General features: G+C 40.5%; 2 protein-coding genes across 8 annotated transcripts in view; both read left to right on the top strand.

Moving 5' to 3' along the window:
- Positions 1-5849, top strand: part of CAPRIN2 (caprin family member 2) — a 52788-nt gene extending 46939 nt beyond the window's left edge. For 4 of the 7 annotated variants that reach the window (XM_089527822.1, XM_089527821.1, XM_089527827.1 and 1 more), the window contains one exon: positions 380-2788. In XM_089527822.1, the coding sequence (XP_089383948.1) occupies positions 380-948 (569 nt within the window). In that variant the 3' untranslated portion in view covers positions 949-2788. Of the gene's footprint in view, positions 1-379; positions 2789-5823 lie in introns of those variants that run through there. The other 3 variants (XM_089527825.1, XM_089527824.1, XM_089527823.1) reach the window with 2 other exon arrangements.
- A 2139-nt stretch (positions 5850-7988) lies between these two features.
- Positions 7989-13166, top strand: part of IPO8 (importin 8) — a 56119-nt gene continuing 50941 nt past the window's right edge. Inside the window, exon 1 of the mRNA XM_089527818.1 lies at positions 7989-8134. Coding sequence (XP_089383944.1) covers positions 8051-8134 — 84 coding nt within the window. The 5' untranslated portion in view covers positions 7989-8050. The remainder of the gene's footprint in view (positions 8135-13166) is intronic.

The raw sequence follows: 13166 nt of genomic DNA, 5'->3' as shown, positions 1-13166 counted from the left end.
AAATTCTGACCAGATGTTGGAGCAGATTAGGAGGGACCAAAAAGCTGAATAAAGTATAGTGTTTGAAGCATGGTGAGATGCTTTCCATTTGTACACAGGATGTATATGTGGTGATTCAGAGTTAAAATGGGAATAGAGCAGGGCTTGTCTTGCAGTTGAAAAACACCCAGTTATCTTTGAAGGTATGTCTTCACCCTTATTCAGAAGGAAAATTTAATAGGGCTAGAGACAACTCTATGACAAATGTGTATAGATTATAAGCGGAAGATTAATTTTTTACATAATTTACACATACAACCTTGAAAAAAATAAAGAGTCCCCCAAAATACTCATTTTTAAGATTATTTCAGAACTAACCATTACTCATGATCTTCAACAGCAGGCTGGAGCGATTCTTCTCAGGTGAGCAGCCCAGAACGTGACAGTGAGGCCTTTAACAGTGGGGATTCTGGGCAGGGTGACTCCCGCAGCCTTACTCCTGTTGATATGCCAGTGACAAGCCAAGCAGCTACCATCCTACCTGTGCACGTCTATCCCCTTCCGCAGCAGATGAGAGTTGCCTTCTCAGCTGCTAGAACTTCTAACTTGGCTCCTGGAACTCTAGATCAACCCATCGTGTTTGACCTCCTGTTAAACAATCTTGGTGAAACCTTTGATATCCAACTTGGTAGGTTTAACTGTCCTGTCAATGGCACCTATGTGTTCATATTCCATATGCTGAAACTGGCTGTGAATGTTCCATTGTATGTGAACCTCATGAAAAATGAAGAAGTTCTAGTATCTGCGTATGCCAATGATGGTGCTCCAGATCATGAGACTGCTAGTAATCATGCAGTCCTGCAGCTTTTCCAAGGAGACCAGATTTGGCTGCGCCTCCATAGAGGGGCTATTTATGGAAGTAGCTGGAAATATTCTACATTCTCAGGATACCTCCTGTATCAAGACTGAATATTATGTTTACAATAATAATTGGTCCAAACAGTTTGGTGGAGGAAGGTGAAAGCTAGGGGAATAGTTTTGCACTGCATACTGACTGCTTAAAACACAACTCTGACATTTGGGTATGGTGATCTATTTTATAGTGATATGGAGTTGGGTCAGCACTGATGTGGCACTTTATCAATTGTGATGTAGCCTTGATGGTAAAGCTGTGAATGTTATGTTTGCACTTATTCCTGAACTGTAATTAACAGCTTAGTAAACAACTCGGAATTTGCCTCCAGACTAGGCTGTCCACAATGCCTTGTGCCTAAATAAAAAAAAAATAATATGCCTTAGTATCAATGTCTGTACTACTGGAATAAATATGGGTATTAATTATCTTTGATATTGTTCATAGGGAAGAGTTCATACATGTATTGGTATGTAGAAACCCCCAGTCTCCAGTTGAAATAGAGGAAGTAGGAGTTGATGGAGAGCTCTGAAATCCCTGGTCAAACGTATCTGCTATTGAAAGCTAAATAGAATATTTTTTCCATATAAAAACGGGATCATGGCAAGTAGTTGAGGTATTTTTTTTTCATAGGCCCTTTCCTCACTACTTTGAGAATTAATCAGAAACCATACATTCTTTATGGGAATGCAAGCTCAAACACATGGCATGTAGCTACTAGAAAAGGTAGTACTTAACGAAACTAATTCTAAAAGTATTTCAATTCTTGTCAGAAGCTCTTTTCAAATGAGGCCTATACACTGTTTTTGGCAGCATTGTTTTTACTGATGATGCTTTTTCTTAATTTACCAGTATTACAGCTTCAGAGAAAGAAGAACCTTATGGGACTCAGTGATTAGGAAGGTGGTAAGCTTCCTGCACCGATGGTCTTTTCTCTGCCCCCTTTTACTAATTGTACGTTAATTAGATCAGTTCCTGCTTTGGCCTTTCTGACATCGTAGCTTAAGGCCCTAAATACTGGTTTGAGGTAGAAGCAACATTTAGTTTTATGATAGGGCATGCTGTTAACACTTGCACATATACATATATACCAGTAGCTCTTTTTAGGACACAACACTTCAGTGCTTTCCTCAAATCACTCTCCCACCCCCCGAAATCTGTTTGGGATTGCCAGTATTGTTCATTGTGTAACTGGTAAGCACAGTTGATGCTTTTCCTAAAATAAGGTATACATCTTTACTGCATATGCTAGAGAGGCCAATTGAGACACCAAGAGTGTGTGCATATGGGAGAAAGTCTGGTTTCTGTATTGTAGAATAAAAACTGTGTCTCCTGATGCTGTTACAATCCAAATCAATCTTTAGAAATGCTTTGCTCTGTCAGTTTTCTGCTTTTTTTTCCAGTACAAGATTTACTTTGTGGACACTTTTTTGTAGGTTTCTTATTTAAGTAGCAGTTGCCATTATCCTTGCACAGTTGAAACAAATTCCTTGCTTTTTAAGCCTCAAAGTGAAATCCAGTTCTGCAAAACTAACTGGGTGGCTTTATATTAGTAGCTGCTATCGCTCTGAAAAAATGAGAGAGGGTTAAGGTGTTGTCATATGTGAGACATAAATCTTCTTGAAACCTTGTTGGTGGTATATTTTAGAATGCCAGCTTTTTACTGCAGAAAAAGAATTATTTTGGACTAATGAGAGAACTCCCTTTGGATGTTATGAACCAGTGTTTCTATACTTGCAAGTGCAAGCTTGGAAACTAGTTTTTGGTTTCTGTCAGCTGTTCCAGATGAACTATAGTGTGTTGTGAATTTCAGCTAATCTGTAAGTAAGCAAGCTATAAACTAATTCAGCCATTTTTCTCTTCCCCCTCCCCACTCCTCCTTAATATAATGGGTAACTATTCACAGAGCAGGCAGATCTTATTGCTGTTTTTTAGAATACATAATTTAGATTAAAATGGAAGATTTTCTGGCTCTCCATCAGGAACATATTTGATGACACACTTAAACATGTAATCAGTTGTAAACTTTAGCATTCTTTACTTCGTGTAAATTGGATAGTATGTTAGGCTAACATTGTTAGGAACAGTTACTATCTACGTGTAGGTCTACTTCTGTTTGGATTCTGTAATAAAGAGGAATCCTTCGAGCTAAAATGTCCCTTCTGTTTGTATGAGGGTTAATATCCCATTGCTCTGCATTTTACATCTAGTGCCCATCTTTTTAAGAGCCAGCATGGCATAGTGGTTTGAGTGTTGGACTGTGGTTCTCGAGATCAAGGTTCAATTTCCAGCTGGGGCTATGAAACCCACTGAGTGACCTTGGGCAAGACACATGCTCTGAACCTCGGGGGCAGGGGGGACAATGGCAAACCACTTCTAAACAAACATTGCCAAGAAAACCCCATGACAGGTTTGCCTTAGGGTTGCCATAAGTTGGAAATGACTGAAGGCACACAGCACACACACACAGAGCAGCCTTATACAATGATTAGCAATCAAAGTGTTACTAATGAGTACTGAGTGGGCAAACTTAGTATCCTTAATGCAAAAGTTTTACCATGTGGGGAAAATGTAAGTTGACATAGGCCCAGATTATACAATGTCTGCATCTTGACCTTCAAATGAATTGTTTCTTCGTTATGTTAAATAGTGCTTGGCAGGGTGTTTGTGTGATCTTTACACTTATTTAAAATGTGAATTATTACACCTGGGTGCTTTCAGGAGAAATACTTTTCAGAGAAAATAAGAGTCAGGGGACCACAAAAATAGCACTGGAGGGCATCATGGAGCACCAGGACCATACTTTCCCCATCCCATTCTACATTGTTTATTGCTTCAGGAGTGCTACACTATTTTGTTTGCCTCCAGATAATGAAATTCAGCCTGCATTGGACTATTCATATTTCCTTCAAGGCTTTGCAGATTAATCAGATTCTACTCCTGTTGTCTCCAGAATCACAGGTCTTTTGGCAACATTGAGTTCCATGATTTTTCTTGTGCCTCCACCTCAGCTGGGGTCAGGTCATTCTTGCCTACATTCCACTTTATGCAGTGTGCAAGAAAAGTGACATCTACTGAGAGATGGTTTATATGTATTTACAAAAGAAAAGTCTCTCGGTCTTTTCTTTATGCATAATGAAAACCAGACAACTTTAAAAGACCAGGCACACCATTTTTTTTTTGACTGGTGAGTATATTGGCTGCTTCAGTTGTCCCATAGTTATTTCCTTGCTTTAAAGATGTAAAGTAGTATCTTATAAAATCAGAACAACATTCTTTCCTGCTCTCCCCCCCCCCCCCCCACCAACCAGGTTACATTTGCTAAATTATGTGTATGGTGGTCCCTTCGCGTTCGCTAGAGTTTAGGGGAAAGGACTTCTGTGAATGTGGAAAAACAGCAAATAAAAAAAAATTCTGTTCACCTGAATCTCCAGTCCTCCAATCAACTGTGTGGTCGACATCTGCTGGAGGACCTACAAATGACTAGAGAAGTGTTTTCTCTAGGAACTTCTAGGTTCCCCAGCACAATTCTATGGTCAACTTCTGGCAGAGTTGCACTGAAAGACCTAAAGATTCTTACAGCATACTAATCAAAGCTGCAAATAATGAAATCCATCAAAGCTGCAAATGTGGAGGGCCAACTTGTTCTGCTTATGAATATTTACTTTCCCCCTCTGTTGCAACTGAAGAATACCATTACTTAGCACCTTTAAGGTTTATGGAGATCTTTTTGTGAAGTCATCTACTGTTGGGGGAAAAAATGACAAAACATCACTATAATCGTTTGAATCAATAAAATAGTATTAAACTTGTCTATGTCTTTGCCTCTTGTTTTGAGTTTGACAGAGGTATCAAATCTGTTATGAAGCAGAAATGGCAACTCAGACTTTTTTGTGTGCTGTTGAAAATAAAAATTCTGAAGCAATGCTCATTCCTTTTGCTGTATCAATTGTTGATTTAATGTGTGAGTCATAGCAAGAGATGACCATATGAAAAAATATGCTAGCCAGAGTGTTTTCCTATCAGAAAAATGTGTACTGAATTAGCTAAACTCTGAATGTGTCACTGCTGTGGCATGTGAGATGTAGCTGATGGTTCATTTGTATAAGCTGGTCAGGTGGATATTTTTCAATAGGATTCTTCATTTGCATGTGTGATTGTCTGCTGAAAAACCTATAGCTGGTGTTATGTTACAGAGCTCACATTTTACATTGGGACAAACTGAGTGATAGAAATATTAATTTGTTTGGCTGGGTGTCCCATTGTTTATATGAATTATTTGGGATACAGGTGGTGTGTATCTGTGTTTAGTGTATGGATGTGAGAGCTACAGTTATGTAATACATAGCCTCATTCTACATATAATTATACTCAAATGCATAGCTTGTAGCTCTTCATAGGAAGCTCATGGGATAATACTCTCTCAGGCCTCACTCCAATTGTTAGTCCCAACTAGAGTGGGGAGTTTCAGCATCTGTATATAGGAGTAAATACTTCATAATGATTCTGCAGTTAATTCAGAGAATATTGCTGAAAACTCTGCCTGGGAGAAGCCCATGGGGGTTGGGGAATAGGAAGTGCCTTTTATTTCTGTTTTAGACAGAATTTACTAAATAGCTGCAATTTATTGTCACCATTGTGTACAGTTCTTTTGGAATAGGGATTTGTTTATGCAGTAAGACTGCAATAAATTTCAGCATACTACCTCTTCTCAGGAACACCTTTGAGAAAAGAATAGTAAACTCACCCATACATGTGTCCACCAAATCTTGCACCACCTGTAAGAACTTGGCTTTGATAAGCGATTTAGTTGTTATAAAATGGAAGACCAGAAAATTAAAGCTTTTAAAGCTGATTGACCTATTTGTGTTTACTACTTTTGGTACATTTGATTTTTTTTAATGCAAGTTTTTTTAAAAAAATTGTCCCAGGAAGCAGCACCAGATGAGTGTCAAGCCATGTATTTTGATTACTGTCATCCTAGAAGGCTGCTGAGAGGAACAAAGTGCTGGAAAAAATCAACTCAAACATGGTTATTCAGTCTGTATTCATGGATTCAACCATCCACATTTTGAAAATATTAAAAAAAAAATCCAAAAGCAAACCTTGATTTTGCCATTTTTATATCAGGGACAGCTTTTTATATGCCATATTTAATAGGACTTGAGCATCCACAGGTTTTGGTATCCCTGGAGTGGGCAGGAAAAACAAATCAGGAAAAGCAGATACCAAGGGCCCACTGTATGATGTTGCATCTATCCTTAGCTGCAAGCCTTTTCCCTCCAGGCTTCCCACTGGAACTATGCGTCATCATCATCATCATTTCTTACTTGCCTATCCCATGGATGGAGGCAGGGAACAACAACAGACGAACAAATATGTGTCAGTTAAGAACACAACTTCAGTTAAAACGTACATCAATTTAAAAGGATAAGATACATGCATATTAATCTGTTTAAAATGTTTTAAAAATCAACTGGGTAGACCTGGAAGAGATTAGTCTTCAATGCTGTTTTAAATTCGGACGCATATTCAGCCGTTGAATCCTTCTGGCAGGTTGTTCCACAGTTTAGATGCAGCTGAAGAAAATGTCCTTTGGGAGACATTTAGCAGCCTAGTCCTGGCTGATTGGAGTAAATGTCTGTCAGAGAACCTGAGTGTATGTGTATGGGGCAGAAGTGATCCTGTATGTAACCTGAACCCAAACCAGAGTGACAGACAGCCTCCTCCTCTCAGATGTGTTCTCCATGTTGATGTTGACCTGTCCAGGAGGCATTCCAAAATGTCCTCCATTTCATGCATGACTAAGCAGCATCAATTTACATTTATATGAGTTTTTTTAGCTCTTGTTTTGTACTGTTCTCCATTTTTATTGAATGGCCTACATTTTGCAGTGCCTAATCCTCCTCTGCTGTTATGCCACCTGGTCACCCTGACCCCCTAACCATGGAGGGCTTTAAAGGTAATAACCAACACTTTGTACTTTGTCCAGATTAGGAATTTGCATGCAGTGGAGGGATTTTTATATTGGTGTGATGCGCTCATTCCTGGATGTCCCAGTAGCCCATCTGGCCACCATGTTCTGAACTAATGGACACTTCCAAACTTGGTACAGAAATAGCCCAATGTCCAGCATTTTGCAAAAGCCCAGACTTGAGGTTATTAGTGTTTCTGGGGGACCAGTGTCCTAATCACCAAGGAGCACAAGGCACTGCAAAATGTAGGTCCCCAGACTGTGGGACAGCCGCCAGAAGAGATTGCACACCTGAATATACTGAATTCAAAACGGCACTAAAGACAAGAAGGTTCTTCCGGCAAATTTATCCATATGGTTTTTAAACTGAATTTTAAATTATGGTTTTTAAACGTGTATTGTTTTTAATACGTGTATATTATATTTTTATCCAGGCAGGCTTTTTAAAATCATGACAGGGTGGCTTTTTTATGGGGCAGTGGTCCTTAAACTGTCCTCTTTAAGGGATTTTGGACTTCAGTTCCCAGAATCCCAGACTACTGACCAAACATGGCTGAGGCTTCTGGGAGCTGAAGTCCAAAATCTCTTAAAGGGCAGAGTTTGGGGATCAGTGAATGGGGGTGTGCTTTAAACTTTAAGATAATTTTATACTCTTTTACTCTACACTGAGCCCATCCACACTTCAGAAATAATGCGGTTTGGCACCACTTGCAGTGGCTGAATGCTGTGGAATTCTGGGACCTGTAGTTTGGTGCCATAACAAACTACAGTTCCCAGAATTCCATAGCATTCAGCCATGGCAGTTAAAGTGGTGCCACAACAAACTACACTTCCCAGAATGCCATAGCATGCGGCCATGGCAGTTACAGTAGTGCCACAACAAACTATACTTCCAAGAGCATTGAACCACGACAGTTAAAATGGGGCCAAAGTGGACCATTCCTGAGGGAGGGAGCCTGCGTTTTCCGTAACGGAACATGGCCGCCTCCAGCGGGCTTGTTTTTCTTCCGTACAACAAGATGGCGCCCTCCATGCCAGCGTCGCGAGAGGCAAAGCGCCGCGGGCGGGCGGCCGTCAAGCAGCGCCGGTTCGCGACACCCGTACTGTCGCAAAACGGCGGCGAATGGCTTCTGGGCGGCGGAGCGGGGAGCGAGAGGCGTAACGAGGAGGCAGGGAGCGAGGCCATGGATCCCAACCGCATCATCCAGGCCCTCAAGGGCACCATCGACCCGAAGCTGAGGCTGGCGGCCGAGAACGAACTCAACCAGGTCAGGGGCTCGGAGACGCTGGAGAAATAACCTGCTTTTAACGCTTTGTCTGGCTATTTGCTATGGAATTCTGGGAGTTGGAGTTTGTTGTGGGCCCAGAGCGGAGCAGAGCTCCCCTCTGGGCCCCACAACAAACTCCAACTCCCAGAATTCCATAGCTGTTAGCCACTAGGACACCACAGGACCCTGAGTTAAACGTTTTCCATTGTATATCTTTCTGGCTCAAGGCTATGGAATTCTGGGAGTTATAGATGCATAGAGTGAACAACCTATTATTATTATTATTATTATTATCATGCCTTGTTTATATAGCTCCAAAGGAAGACTGGAGAGAGAAACGTCTGGACTAGACTATATCATCAACAGTGGGTTGAACAGAGGCAGTGGCTTCCTGGCACGTTATGTACCCACAATGCCTCACAAGGGCACTCTGAACCAGTTTAACCATCTCCTTTCTGAGTCCTAGCCTGCAGACACCACTTTTCTCTCCTCGGAGTGCAGTGGAGTCTCCCTCCTTGGAGGTCTTTAAGCAGAGGCTGGATGGCCATCTGTCAATGGGGATGCTTTGAGTGAGAGTTCCTGCATGGCAGAAAAGGCTTGGAGTGGGTGGCCCTTGTGGCCTCTTCCAGCTCTATGATTCTATGAAAGGTGTTACAAGTTCCTTGTTCTAGCCTCTGGAGCATGACCTTTCATAGGCTAAAGTCTACTTCCTCAGATGCAGTCTGCACCAGATCCATCTGAGGAAGTTGGCTTAAGTCTACGAAAGCTCATACAGTTAGTCTCAAAAGTGCTCTACATACCAGTCGTATGGTCATCCATCCTCCCTGGCCTTAGGCACTGTCTCTCCTCCTGCCTTTGTCCCTCAATGACCATAGTTAAAACTGAACTTGTCACCTCAGCATCACACCCACAAGTTTTCCACTTCTATGGCTATTAATGCAGCCTGATTAGAAAGGTGTTTCCAGTGCACCAGTTCACTCCATGTATCTGACAAGTAGACCAAGCCAACGAAAGCTTATACTACATTTAGTCTCAAAGGCTCAAAATATCCCTTTGCATATCCAGTCACATGTGAATGCATCTGTAAGGTACCACAATGTACTACTCTTTTTACAGCACTCTCTCTCTATCTGTCTGTCTGGTATCATAGAGTTGGCTTCAGGGGTCATGCTGTCCATCCCCATCCCTGCAGATGTAGAACCTATGCTGTTGCAGCATCCCTGACAGATGACATTTAACAACAGAGAATCCATCAGCCTCTGTCTGTTCTGCAGCCCAATGCCTTGTAACTGCTTTGAGGCCTTAACAGTTGTCAACATATTCTGAGATTTTGAACCCCTTCCTTTCTTTAGCTACTGATTTCACTCTATAATACCGAGATTTGTTATGGCTTCTAATTTAACAAACATTCCATTCAAATTAGCAAAAACATGGAAGGAGGCTGAACCAAAACTTTAAATCTGCTCTTTCCCCTGGAATTGATGGTTTATTTAAAACATTTAACCAGGAAAAAAAAGGTGGCAGCGAAAGAAACGTTGGGACTTATTCTGGCTCTACTTATAAACGTTAAATATTTCATGCAATACATTTCTGACAAGTTGACATCCTCTTCGCCATCTCTTTGGGATTTGGATATGTGTAAGCAGCATTTTGAAAAGTTTTGCTTTTCTTTTTAGGTAGCCAAATAAATGATAACAGCCCTGGTATTTCTATAAATGAGCGAACAGTCAAAAGAAACTGTCTCATTTGATGGAATTATGGTGTGTGTCGTACATTATATTACAGTATGTTAGATCAGAGCCCCATGATAAGCAGAGAGCCTGCTAAGCAACAGGATGAGTGGCAGTCATTAGGTTGGGATATAAAATCCAGATGTACAAAAACCATAGCTCAGCCATGACTCAACAGTGAGATTTTGTGGTGAATCAGTTGTTAAAAAATGGCATAAAACGTCAGAACAATGATACATGATGGGGAATGAAAAGTTTGTGAAGTCTGGCTTGAAACCAAGGTGCTCCCAGTATTCCAAGAAGTCCTGTGCTGCCAGCATTTGGTTTCATGTACTCCAAATAAAAGATTTAAGAACTCTATAGGAAGTTAATCTGTAGCTCATTTTGGCAAAAGCATTGTTTGTTACTTTCCTAATAGGAAAAATATGAATTCAAGGCAGTATGTATTATGATAGTATGTACAAACAGCACTTTGCCTGTGTATCCTGTTAGATTTATATAGTCCTTAAAAGCTACATGTTAGTGCCTACTATAAAACATTGGCTCTGATTTGGACAATGAAATGAAGGCAAAACTCTTCAGGTGTTGTGCCGATAAAGACTTTCCCCCCAGCTATATGTGCCAATATTTAAAATACAGGTACTTGATTTTTTTTTCTTCACAGAAGGCAGGATTACAGTTTTCCACATTTATTTAGCTAGTAATAGCTGTAACATCTGATCTTGAAAAAGGTGTGGATAAACTCATTATCATCCAGAAGCTGCTGACTAAAAGTAACCTTGTGTGTTGTGTGCCTTCAAATGGTTTTCAACTTGTGGCAACCCTATCACAGTGTTTTCTTGGCAAGATTTGCTCAGAGGAGCCATTGCCTTCCCCTGAGTCTGAGAGTGTGTGACTTGTCCAAAGTCACCCAGTGGGTTTCATGGCTGAGCTGGGAATCAAACTCTGGTCTCCAGAGTCATAGTCCAACACTCAAACCACTATGCCACTCTGGCTCTCAGCCTCTAGATCAAATCCCAGTAATATTCACTTTCATTTCAATTCTGTAGCCCACATGGCTGCAGAGAGTATATGAAAAAAGTATGCACCATATATTCAGAAGAAAACCGCAATAGACTTTGTGGGGTGCTGTCTAGGAGTGATTGGTGCTGATCCACCAGTACTTGGTCTTACATTTCTTTGATATTCATGTATATTTGGGTGCCATTGAGTGCTGGCCCTGTAGAAACTGAAAGACATTCATAGAGCTAAGCCTGCTTAAGAAATGCCACAAATACATGTTTGGAAAAAGAGCCCTAATTGAACCTGGAGGAGCTGTACTGGCAACTTTGTCAACCTCATCAACTCAAAGTCTACTGTGAAGAATGTATTTTCAAGTCATGAATGTTGGTGAGGTAGAGCAAATGAGACTTTGAGGAGGCCGATAAACTATATAGCTACTTTTCTGTCCTATTATATTAAATTTAAATTTGTATGAACAATTCACTGTTACACCCGGTAAAGTTTGAATTTTCCACTGACATTTTCCACACAAGGCTCTTGGAATTTGGGGAAGATTTTAAATTTTACCCAGGCAGGTGTTTAAAAAAACCCACACCTTCCACTGTGTACTTTAATCTGTGGTATTTTCTGACTCCCAAAGATAATTTTAATGTATGGCTTGACAGACAAGTGTCCACACAAGACTGTTTTACTGGCTGTGGAATGAAGGATATCCCACAATATTCAAATGTCCGGAGCCAGAAAACATATTCATATGCAGTGAAACATTTGTTTCAACTAGCTGGCATCCCTCCTACTTTGCTATCGATCTGTCTATTTAAATAAATAAATACCCCAAACAAATGCAGTAGATTTGTAAGAACAATTTTTGTTCTTACTGTTTTTCATTTGTTAAAAACCCCAAACAAATCTGTCCATGACAGGTGGCTCAAACATGGGGATGATGTTTACAACTCTTCAGGAGAAAGTATCAAATATGTCTGCTTATAGGTCTGCTTCTGTTTGGATTCTGTAGTGAAGAGGATTCTCCTTGTATGGGGGTTCATATTCCATTGCTCTCCATTTTACATCTAGTACTCATCTTCTTGGGAGCTAGCGTGGCATAGTGGTTTGACTATGACTCTCGAGACAGGGTTCAGTTCCCATCTCAGCTATGAAACCCACTGAGTGACTTGGGCATACTCTTTCATCCTCAGGGAAAGGCAATGGCAAGCCCCCTCTGAACAAATCTTGCCAAGAACACCCCATGATATGTTCACCTTGGAGTTGCCATAAATTGTAAACGGCTTGAAGGTGCACAAAAACAACAGCCATCTTTTCACTTAACAAGGTTGTTTTCTAAGCTCTATTGCTGGATTGATTGTTGGGCTATCTGAAAACATATTTTTATAGAGTGGTGGCATCTGGAAACTTCCATTAGAATGGCCACGGCAGTTTCTCTTTTTGTCTTTCTACAGTTGTTTTAATTTCAATTTTTCATTTATTCCAAGAATGTAATAGTCTGAACTTAACATTAAATAATGAAAAAACACTATTTTAACACACAGGGAAAAGAAATTTTAAAGCACAAGCCCCCAAATTTTCTTCTTAATTTAGTAGCAATTTTCCATTTGAAAGCCTCTCAGTGCCTCTGTATTGGTTATATACAATTATACCAAGTTTATTTGTAGTATAGTTAGACTTTGGAGACCAGGGTTTAATTCCTCGCTCAGCCATGGAAACCCACTGGGTGACCTTGGACAAGTCACACACTCTCAGCCCTAGTAAACCCCATAATAGGGTTGACTTGAAATTATTTGAAGGGACTCAGCCACAACAAAGTTGGTAGTCTAGTACTATAAACTACTGTTACTACTTCACACTTCTCAGTTGGAGGTGGAACTTTCTGAATATCTTATACTCAGTAGTTGCTGAGAATTTAGAGGTGGAAATACTTTGGAAACAAACACTCCCCATCTCTGCTTATCAAACCCACTCTTGGACTTAGAGGAGAATAATACATAGTGCATCTAACCCAGTCTTTCGGTTAGACACTGATGAAGCAGCTCGAGTCTATGGATGCTTATACTATAAACCTTATCCTCTCATTCTCAGTAGTCTGATCCCTTTGTATACTTACACAGACTGACATGGCTATGTCTTTGAATATAACCCACTGCTCAGTAATTTCGTGTTTCAGGTTTCATGATTGACATCTTTCCGGATCCTGTTATGTTCATTCCCACTCCCACAACTGCATAAATATGCCTTAAACCTAGGCATTTATACCTAAGCATTAATTATCACTCTGTACTGCATCC

Source organism: Sceloporus occidentalis, unplaced genomic scaffold, assembly GCF_023333645.1.
Source record: "Sceloporus occidentalis isolate IW3139 unplaced genomic scaffold, rSceOcc1.0.p SCAF_5, whole genome shotgun sequence".
Taxonomy (NCBI): domain Eukaryota; kingdom Metazoa; phylum Chordata; class Lepidosauria; order Squamata; family Phrynosomatidae; genus Sceloporus; species Sceloporus occidentalis.
The sequence above is the reverse complement of the archived record's forward strand: the minus strand, read 5'-3'. Positions and strand labels throughout refer to the sequence as shown.